Below are 11,046 nucleotides of genomic sequence, written 5' to 3'. Positions count from 1 at the left end.
TCGTGCGCTGAGTGCCACCTTCATTAAGTATCTTCTACATACCGCTCTATAACTTAAAAACGTTGCACCAAGTCGTCTGACCTTGTGTTAACTCACGTTAAAGAGCACCTCATGCCCACTCTGCTGTGTGTGCAGAGGGTCTGTACGGTCCGTAGCGTTTTGTCTGTGTGGACCTCTGTGCTGCGCGTGGTTGACGCTCCGTCTCCCAATGACGCTCCGTCTGTGCGGACCTCTGTGCTGCTGGCGGCTCTCCCCAAGACTCCGTCTTTGCGGACCTCTGTGCTGCAGGTGGCTCCCCCGCCGGCGTCAGTCACCGTACTGACCGGGGGTCCCCCCCCCCCCCGACAGGTCGTGCACCAGCCTCAAAACGCCCAAGCACCCGCGCACCGCCTGGCGCATGAAGCGAGCCTCCCGCCGTTTAGCGCCGGTGTTCCGCGCCGTGGCGGCGTTCGAGGCCGTCGCTGTGCAGGTGAGCGCCCTCTCCTCCGGTGGCACGCTGGCGGCAGTGGACGCCGGGTGCTGGGCGGGTGTCATAGCATCCGGGTGATCTCAGTTGTGAGGGACTGTTGCCACTGATGTGCTCCCGACTGGAGATGCCGATCGTTGTTGGCTGGTCACGTGCACACACGAATCATTGGATGGGAACCCTCGGAGCCGGGAATGCATGCGATCAGCTGTTGATGCCTCCTTGGCTGCCGCCTGGTTGCGTTCTGTTGGGTGCGCGACAGAGATCCGTTGTGTAATATAGCCTTGACGTTGCAGCGTCCGTAACCCCACAATCTATGCTAGTAATGTGTTAGGAACACATTAAGATTAATATCATCATATGCTAGAAAACTGCCGCGGCCTGGTGACACCCCCTCCCCCCCCCCCTTTCTCCCTTCCGCGATAGGGGGAAGGCCCTTTGAAGGGTAACAGTCGTTGTGCGTGACCTCATCTGACCTCAGACGGCGCCGCTCCACAGCCTGTGGTCGTAGAGACGGATGGTCTAACCGCGCGTCAGCGACTGGAAGAGGCCGCCAATCGACACCAGCTCGTCCGGTCCCGCAGCCGCAACTACGAAGGTGAGTCGGCTTTCCTACGGGCGTTCGGAGCTGTCACTACACATGTCACACTGCGGGCCTGATCGTTGCCATCACGGCAGCTGTTCATATTTGTCGGTGGTGTTCGGCCACCGTCGCTGATGGGCAGCTGATGACTGCCCGGAGTCGGCATTCTGTCGGCTACACAATCGAATCCTCCCAAAACAAAAGGAAGCTGGTACATGGGTCTGGCTTACACGCCTCGCTCGAGCAGTGTGACTGGTATTTCTTATGAACTGTTGGCTACTAAATAGCGCAGCCTATGCGTCTGGCGATCATCAGATGTCGCGAGCGACCTAATCTGTAGTGTCATGCACCGCTCTTAACTCGTCCGCCGCTCCCCCGCCATTTACCACATGCCTCTCCCCAGACTCGACACTGGCCGTACCTACGTGGTGCTGTGGCGGCCAGTCTGACTCTCTCTGTTGCAGTGTCCTGTCCGCGTCCCGCGTGCGCAGCACGTGTACGAGAGGAGGACCAACGGCGTGCGCGGGCCTGGTACGAGCCTCCGTGACTCGCGGTGCCCATTCGCTTCATAGTGGCCGATTCAGACGGAAGCAGCGGCCTAGAGCGCGGCCTGCCCGGCCTCTTCTGCCCGCTGTGCGACGCCTGTGCCGCCGTCCAGGTGGGCCAGCGCTGGACCAAGCTGCTGCACGCGCCCGACGACCGCGACGGCTGGCGTCCGGATATCTGAGGTACGCCACGGGTGCCGACGAGCCGTCCAGCCGCGAGAATGTGATCGATGCTGAGTTTATCTGAATAAGTCGTCAACTGTCACTCGCTATGTCTGTGATGTGTTTGTGAACGACACCGACCGGGTCACGCGGAGCCGCTCTGGCTGTATTTCCGCCGTCAGTAATAATATTGGCGTAACTGTGATTGTGTGGCTGTAAAGCATCCTGTGCAGGCCCCCGCCTCCCTGTGCCGGCTGACCCGGCGGGTATCAGCCCTCGCCGCCAGCCGCGGGGGTGTTGATGCCGACAGGCAAGGCCGCGCTCGTTTCGGACTCGGCCGCGTCGCTGGGCGAATGGATCGTGTTGAAGTGTTTGGGCTGCTTGGTTTGCGGAAGGAACTTGCTACAACGCCTTAACCTCGGCGTATGTATTCTCATTGTGTAACTGTTTTATCTCTACAGACATGAAGCTACGTGCATGTTGTACATACCGAGCCATGCTTGGTTTTATAGTGGAAGAGGTGGCTGTGTTTTCTCGTGTCAATGATATTGTCTCAGAATCAGTACAATACACAATCGCATACTCACCAGTTGACTTTTCTGATAGGATCAGGCGCTTGGCCTGACGGTAACAGCCTGCCATCTGGCAGACGAGCCAGCCGTGTCCGCCTGCGGTAATCTGATGTCTGGCCTGGCTCACGCTTCCAGCCTGCACGTGGCACCCAGGCCCCCTATCTAGAGCTCCACATCACCAGCATCACAGACCGATCTGGTTGATGGCGTCTCCTTTCGTAGCGAGGATTTGAACATGAATGATCAATTTAATACAAACGGTCGGTTTTATGGCGTCAGAGACCCACGCTACGGAGTATCACGTTATCAGCTGCGCGATATGCGATTCGCAGCTGTTTAACAGTGTTGAAAATATTAAGAAACTATGTGCGCACGGTGGGCCGCCGCGATTGTCGCTGCACATATTTTTATAGCAGATTAAAGCAGACTCGCGCCAGGATCAGTAATGGATGGAATGGCTCAGCCAGGACCAGGCTATGTTCGCGTTCTCGGCGTGGAACACGATCCCGCACAGACGGTCTCGTGGATCAGCGAGCTCTACACCGCTGCCATCCACCGACCCGTGGCGCAACTAACGCGACCCGCGACGTCACCGCCACACGCGAAGCCAGATTGGGGGGCGGACATGTGGCAGAGCGGCGACCATCTTGCGACGGGGGTGGATGTCTCGCGACGTGGACGAACACCCATGCACTGGATGCATCTGGTGTGATACGCCACGCCAAAAGTGCAGACAGCAAACTGACGTACATGTGTCGCAGTTATCAGCTACCACGGACATCAGAAATCGCCGTTCAACAAGCGAGCGCCTGGTCTGGCTAGCAGAACTGTTATGCTGTTTGTCATCATGACACCCAACTGCTCAGAATACCAGCGTCGAAACCCGTTTAGTCCGTCGGCTTGTCCAAGCAATGCCAACCATCACGCATGGCATTCAGTTAGTTACAGCGCGCACCAGAGCGAGTGAGGCATTCAGAAGGATTTATTTGCAATGTTTCATGACGTTTCGACGCTCGATAACGCACTTCATAAACGGCGCATTGATGACATGAACTACAAACCACGTGTTCACCGAGGTATCTAACGCCCGCTTTCCACCACACTTCAGCGCGACCCGGCCGTTAGTGGGCCACTGCAGGTCTCCTGGAGCAGGCAGGATGCTAGCCCACCGCACGTAAACTCAATGTCGATGAAACCGCACTGCTAGAAAAGGCTACTAAACGAGACCCATTGTACACCCTCACTCGCAGTTGCCCGTCAACCATTTCAAAAATACGCTTCAAAACGGCTTCCAAAGGACAGAATCCACTAATCAAACGTGACCTTCTTGCCCTCGAACTTGCCGATGCTCGGGCTCTGGCTCTTCTTGGCCGCCCACGACGGATGGACGCCACCTGAATCAGGACAGACTGGCGTCAACCAACCGGCCGCCAGCCCGCCGGACGAGGCAGTCACCAGCACAGTGCACAGAGTCCAGAGGGCAGGGCAGCAACGTGCGGGAGAACACTCGGCTACCTTTAACGGCGAGATACGCAACGCGCAAACACCACACTGGCTGCGGATTATTCGCTTGTCGGGACTGACAAACAAATGTTCCGAATCTTCATTTCTTCCAACGACGACAAAGATACGACGTCGCAAGAAGCAATAAGGATACGAGAATGGATGCTTGCACTTGACGTCGGCAAACCGCCGGCGAGTGCACCAATAATAATCTGTCGCATCAGCCGTCCTCTGCCAGAAGACAAGAATCAAGGCGACGCCGCTAACTCGGTCCGTATTTTGTGAGACCCGCCTTTGCACAAAAACGAAGTGTACCCACCCGCACACCTCCGACAAGGGACAGTCAAAGCAGATCGTAATGACCCTGGTTACCGCACTCGTGCGACCGAACTTGATAGCGCAGTTGATCATGGGACAGGGGAGGGTCAATGCCCTTCCCCCGCCAGCCAGACATGTGCAGCGGAATAAGGACAGAGGAGACAAGTGCTGGTGATATGACGAACGGCAGCCACAAAGATTAGCACCGATTGACAGAGCGTTGTTGTTCTCGCAATGCACATCTACTTAATGCGACGACGACGCTGGAACAAGCGTGCCCTCACAACGCATAGAATGGGCGCGCCCAGCACGGGGAAAGCGCGGGAGAGGGGGGGGGGGGGGAGCAGCAACTAGCAGCACGCTGGCCAACTCACCGCCACGGCTGAATCCTCCTCTGCCGCCTCTGCCGCCGCGGTCCGAGCCGCCCCGGGCTCCGCCGCGGCCGAAGCCGCCGCGACCACGGCCGCGGTCCTCGCCGTCAAAGCCGCCGCGGCCTCCGCGGAAGCCGCCGCGGCCACGGGGCCGGAACCCGCTGTCGGAGCCGCCCCGGCCGCGGCCGCCGCGATCAGAGCCGCCACGGCCGCGGCCAAACGAGCCGCGCGGGCTGTCCTGGTCGAACCCGCCCCGGCCACGACCCCTGAACCCACCACGCCCGCCCCGATCAAAGCCCCCGCGGCCGCCCCTGAAACCGCCCCTGCCCTCTCTGTCGAAGCCGCCCCTGCCACCCCTGCCTCCTCTGTCGAAGCCGCCCCTGCCCCCTCTGTCGAAGCCGCCCCTGCCACCCCTGCCCCCTCGGTCGAAGCTGCCCCTGCCGCGACCCCTGAAGCCGCCCCTGCCGCGGCTGCCGAAGGGCGAGCGGCCACGGCCCCGGCCGCGCGGCGCGCCGTCGCCGTCGCCGCCCTCGCCGCCCGAGTCGCTGCCGCCGTCCAGGTAGCCTGGTTTCAGCAGCTGACGACCGCCGCCGACGCCGCCGGCGCCCGGCTCGTCTGAGCCCGACCTGTGGTCCGGACTCAGGTCAGCTCAGCAGCGGACGTGCCGTCGGCCGAGGAGGCATCACTGACCAGCGCTATTTGGCAAGTGAGCTTTGAGCCACACCACAGCTTGGAAGCAAGATGCCGGAGCTAAATGGCGCGACCTTTCGTGTTCCCGAAGCAAGGACTGTTTGCAACCGCTGTCAACAACAACGCGCACGCGGCCAATCGGTAATTTAATAGAGTACGAGGGCAAAGAACCAAGTGCAAATGTCGATGCGAAAAGCGCAAGGCATGTTGGTAAGGAAAGCGCAACACATTACAACAACGCAAGGCTCAAACCGCATCACTCGCGAGGTTGCAGTTCACGCAAACCTCGCGCACGGCTTGACGTAACGCCGAACCAGCGGGCCAGCCTGTCCACAGGCGGACTCACCCGTCGGAGCCGCCGGCAGCACCTCCGCCGCGGCCGCGGAACCGGCCGCGGTGGCCGCGCTCAGCGCCGCGCCAGCCGCGGCCGCGCGGCACGCGCTCGCCGTGCGCGCTGGCCTGCAGCTGCTGCCGCTGCACCATTCGGCGGCGGCCCTGCATCAGCACGTCCTCCGACGGCCCGGCCTCGTCGTCCTCCTCGTCCTCCTGACGGGCGGGACAGGCGAGTGAGGACCAACGCTGGGTACCGGGTGCATGGTGCCGGACGAGACGGGCGGGGCGGGAACGCGCAGAACGAGTCCGGAAGTTGCGACCGCGCCGCTTCAGACAACAGCAAAATAATTTGCACATCATCCATGACAACGATCAAGTGGCTTGATTTACAGGTAGCCCCGCCAACGGATATAAACTACAAAGTGCACAAATGGTCAGTCCCTTGACTAATCACGGCACTAACCGACAATGTCGGGCATCGCGCGGGAGAATTTAGCAACCAGGGTTACACCCACCCACCTCATCTTCCTCCTCATCAGAGCCTCCCATGAAGAAGGATGAGCGTTTCGAATTTGCTACTGGCTCATCATCAGACGCCATATCCTCGTCATCTTCGTCCAGGCTAATCTCGCCATTTTCACCAGCGTCGTCAAGCTTAATACGTTTAATCTTCATTTGTCCCTTGCTTTTGTCCATCAATGGCTTCATGTTCTCACGTGTCCGTTTCTTACCCTGCGCAGCGACTTCATAACCATCTCCATCAGATACACTTTCATCTTCAGAGTCTTCTTCATCTGCAGAGACTTCGTCATCTTCAGAAGCTTCATCATTATCGCCTTCATCTTCCTCCTCTTCCGCACCATCCTCCTCTTCATCGTCTTCCTCCTCCTCGGCACTGAGCTCCTCTTCATCGTCTTCCTCCTCCTCGGCACTGAGCTCCTCTTCATCGTCTTCCTCCTCCTCGGCACTGAGCTCCTCTTCATCGTCAGCAGGTGTTACAACTACACCTCCGTTCTTCTGAAGCCGAGCAGTGATTTGTCGGTCCGCTTCATCAGAATCTGCGTCATCGTCATCGTCGTCCGAGTCACCTTCCACAGCGGCATCATCAGCAGCGTCCTCGTCTTCGTCAGATGCCGGTTCGCTGTTGGCGTCATCACTATCATCTTCTTCGGCTTCCTTGTCTTCAAATGAGAAGCCTTCTGCGTCGTCTCCTTCCGAATCTGCAGCATCACTGTCCAATGCCTCCTCTTCATCAGCATCTGAAATACCCTCTTCGTCGCTTCCTTCACTTTCACGGGCGACGTCGTTGCTCGTAACACTGCTTGGCAACGTCGGCATAGCGGAAGCTTTCCGGTCTTTTTTACCTTTCTGAGCAGACAATGGCACCTGTTTTCCGTTGACAACTTTGGCTTCTTTGGCAGCATCGCTGTGTTCTTCATCACCGTCGGTGGTGACACCTTCCTCTCCGTCGCTTTCTTCATCTTCAGAGCCACCGCCACTATCATCCTCGCCCTCTGACCCTTCCAAATCCTCCGTCGTGTCAGAGGGACCCTTCGTTGATTCTGACTTGGACCGAGGGGGCTTTATTTTCACTAGAAGTCTAGGCACGTCTTTTTGCCAAGACGGGTACCGCTTGCGGAATTTCTCTACCGTTTCCTGAAGTTCTGGGAGCTTGGCAATCCGAGCCCTTGCTCTGTCGTCCATCGACGAGTTCGCGTTGTTAATAACGCTCTCCATATCCCTAGCTTCTGAGACCGCAAACCGCGCAACTTCATCCTTTTTCAGTTTCTGAAAGATAGAAATGAACATCAGACGCAATACACTGAGGATTCACTCTTTACACTTCCGAGAGCTGAGGCAGCAGGCATCTCGGTCGACCACAGCCTGAGCGCAGGAGACGTTACTGCGACTGCGATGCTTCACAACCACGCCGGTTGCTAACTGGCGCTAGTGTAGGTGTGCAAGCTCCGTACCTCGTCGGACGCTGCATGGTCAGGGAGTCATCAAAACCTCAACCAGTACCAGCTGTTTACTGGTATGACCTGCCCTGGGAGCCAGCGTCTAGACCATGGGGTCACGCCCTCCATAGATCACAGGTCACTGCCCTGGGGCCAAAAGCCCCCAGCATTCAATGAGAACTCCTTCGACGAAGTATACTCGCTTGGAGGGCATAGTGACTCTGGAATTATTCACACAGATCTTACCATAAAACGCTTTAGATGAGGATCCAAGATCCATAGCAGGTTTCGATAACAGGATATACCCATATCCTGGGTTGTTCTGTTAAATCATGTACATATTCTGAAGCTCTGTGTCCCAATGAGTCACAATGAAGGTGTAGTACCTTGGCTACGGCAATTTCATGCCTCAGACGCTGCAGTTTTCTGGCATTCTTCTCTTGTTGCTTTGCTGAGCCCTTCTTTTTCTCTAGCTGGGCAATGTTGCGTGTTAGCCTGTTTATGGCCACAACTTTGGCTTCCTTGACCAGTTTTCTTACAGAAACAACCTAAAACAGGAAAAAGACGTTTAGACGGACTAAGTTCGTAATGATGGTAGGTTGTCCATATGACTCTCAATGCACATATTACAAAGTAGGTCTGGATCAGAGCTACTTTAACTACAGTCAGCACAGTAAGTAACCCACGAAAATTGGATTCTTCGCGACCCGATACATCCTGAGCACTACATGCAACATGTCAAAAGTTGGCACACATTTGACAGCTTGCAGCTTATTGGCCGGTGCCCACGCATCCAGGCTGACAAGGTTACCATGCTTCAGAAGAAACAGCTTCATCTCTGCCACATGCTAGTGCCACCCCCCACTTGAACGGTTCTTATGCCTATGGCATTCTAAAAACAAGCTCACTGGGTGACGCTACTTTGATATACAAATATGTACGTACATGTCTAAACAAAAACAGCTTTGTCAAGCGCTTTCCCTGCTTGGCCTGGACTCCATTCTTCAGGGGGGCTTCTGCAGCTTGACCAATATTTTTTGGTGCTAAGGTCTTCTGGGGCTTCTTACTTTTTGCTTTCATAAACCCTCCTGCAGCTGTACTGACTTTGGTTGTAGGTGGTGGCTTTGAGGGCTTTTTCTTCACACTCATTTTGTTTCAAGGCAGGTCTGCAAGCCTTTGCTGTAAAGGGAAAAAATAAGCATAAATGGCATTATGAGCTAGGGCTTCAAACAGCCAAATTGGGAAGAGTTCACCCTTGAACTGAAATGGTCTTAGGTTACACCAAGCAGTCCTTGCTGCATGTAGTTTTGGCCAGGGGCAGCACCACCTGGGCTCCCTGAGGGCAAGAGGGCATGGGGGGTGGGGGGAGAACACACACTGCTTTGTCATTTTCCACACATGGGCAGACATATAGGCCCCCTTGAATTATCAGAATGTTGCACCAACATATGATCATACCATCATATGAATAGGTTGTTCCAGATGATTGATACATAAATTTGCAAGAGCAAAAGGAAAGGGTGTGCATGAGGCAACATCACTTGAGGCAGCATCACAACAACACAACATGAGGCAGCATCACTTAAGCTGCTATCATGTGCAACTGTTTGTGAAATTCTTGGCACAATGTAAAGCATTGGAAGTGTTTCATAGATAAAAATGTGATGTGAGAAAATTGTGGTAACTTCCATGTGCTTGAAAATTTCATGCCATTTTCAGGATGATATTTGCATGCCATTTTCCCAATTAATTTTCCCATTTTTTTAAGTTAGCCTCATTCACAACTGTGCTACCATGAAAGTGGGACATTGAACATGGCCTATGTGAGTTAGGTTAATAAAAGTGACCTTAAATCTAAGCTGATTGGAAACCATTCACAACTATGGGCCAGTCTGAAAAATTCACTGCAGACACATGCACAACATGCATGCATACATGACCTGTGCTCGTGCGTGCCAAAAACTTGGCGCAATAAGCCTAAGGACCAGCCAACATTGTGCTGAATTTTCAAATCATTTCTGTGTGAACAATGATTTGGAAACATATTTGCAAGAAATTATCTTAAAACATCTGAACTCTTTGAGCAGTGGCTCTCACTGAATTAAAATTGGTGGCAGCCTGCACCAAACTCAGATCATTCTGATTTACAGCATACATGCACTGAAATTGTACATGGCATACTGCTGCTCTGAGGACATGCGTTCAGCTTATCATGTATTTTTGCAGTCTGAACTGGAGCCAAAATGAGAAAAGCACATAACATAATTTGAAAATTCAACACAATTTGGTCTGACCTAAGTTTGATGCACCAAACTCCAGATTAAGCACACTGAATTCATGTAAGCATCCTGCCCAGTGCATGGATTATGGCATCCACAGGATGGACAAACCAAGCTGGAACCTGCAGCAGGAAGCTGACCTGCAAATAGCATGAACAAGCAGCTTCACCCATGGCATGAGAGCAGCCTGAATCATGCTGACCATTAGTCTGCCACACTTTTGTGGTCTGCCATGACCAGATCCCAGATCCCAGATACCCAAATCGCTGCATGCCCCAAAATATTGTGAGCTGCCCCTGGCCACTGCAAGTTGCCCCATTTTAGTGTTCCACCCTAAAAATCACATTTTGCACCAGCCCTGACACAATGAAGTCTCATCACGATCTGCCATGTTTTACGGACCAGGTAAGCAGGACATGACAAGCATGGATAACATCAGAACAATCATTGCATCATACTCATTTAACTTGAGTTTTATCAAAAAATTTCAATGAGTCACTCTGACAAACTGAAAATTGTTATGGAAGACATCACCCAACCTCACAATGTCCTGTAAATCCTATCTATTCCCGTGGTGTGCTGAATAGTTTTCCATCACACAAAAACAAAGGTACAATATAACAAATCCACGAGGCGACCATCACCTTTTGTCACACAACCCTCCACAACATAAGGCCTTTGAAACAATCCCAAGATGTAAGCCAACGAGAGCACACACTTGACTCATACCCTGAAACATTGTCTCAGTCATATTCAGGCTTCGCCCCATTACATATTCCCTATAGTTGCCCACCTAAAAACGCTCACCAAGCACGTCCCTCGACGAGATAAAATTGGGATCCAGGAGCGGGAACAGCTCTGTCCTCCAAATCGCCACCGGTACCCTCCTTGGGCCACACCAGTCCAACAGCAGCCCAGACCAACCGCCAAAGGGCTTCACCGGTTATCAGCGTCCTTTGGCAGGGCCTTCCTCTGGTACAACGCACACCTCGTGGGTATTTCAGCGTGGTGTCTCGAATCTAGCGCGTCGTTTTTGGCGCCGCCATTTGGGGTAACAAGAACTTCAATTTATTCTCTGTTCCTCGTATGCGTTAAGATTCTGACCCTGCTGTGTAAAATACTCATTAAGTTTTATTTACATTTTTCGTGGACCATGATGCCCCACCTAGTGACAAAACTGGTACAACGGACGCAAAATAACAGTTTACCAATAGCTCTTGGTGACTCTGATGGACATCATGATAAGCACAACTTATAAAACGATCG

The 11,046-nt window shown here is 54.0% G+C and overlaps 1 protein-coding gene and 1 long non-coding RNA gene across 2 annotated transcripts; both read right to left on the bottom strand.

Moving 5' to 3' along the window:
- Positions 1 to 3,289: 3,289 nt before the first annotated feature.
- Positions 3,290 to 4,626, bottom strand: LOC119103674 (uncharacterized). Its single transcript, XR_005094799.1, has 2 exons — positions 4,524 to 4,626; positions 3,290 to 3,722 (listed from the first exon to the last, which is right to left on the bottom strand). It is a non-coding gene; the product is annotated as an uncharacterized LOC119103674 (long non-coding RNA).
- A 930-nt stretch (positions 4,627 to 5,556) lies between these two features.
- On the bottom strand, positions 5,557 to 10,747 carry LOC119103575 (serine-aspartate repeat-containing protein F; the record flags this gene model as incomplete). Its single annotated transcript, XM_037227162.1, is given in 5 exon segments — positions 5,557 to 5,756; positions 6,063 to 7,331; positions 7,888 to 8,049; positions 8,447 to 8,680; positions 10,574 to 10,747. Coding segments are annotated over 4 exon segments (1,835 nt in total), but the record flags the coding sequence as incomplete, so codon positions are not given.
- Between the last annotated feature and the right edge of the window lie 299 nt (positions 10,748 to 11,046).

Source organism: Pollicipes pollicipes, unplaced genomic scaffold, assembly GCF_011947565.3.
Source record: "Pollicipes pollicipes isolate AB1234 unplaced genomic scaffold, Ppol_2.1 Scaffold_5724;HRSCAF=6776_pilon_pilon_pilon, whole genome shotgun sequence".
Taxonomy (NCBI): domain Eukaryota; kingdom Metazoa; phylum Arthropoda; class Thecostraca; order Pollicipedomorpha; family Pollicipedidae; genus Pollicipes; species Pollicipes pollicipes.
This window is presented reverse-complemented; position numbering and strand designations above follow the sequence as displayed.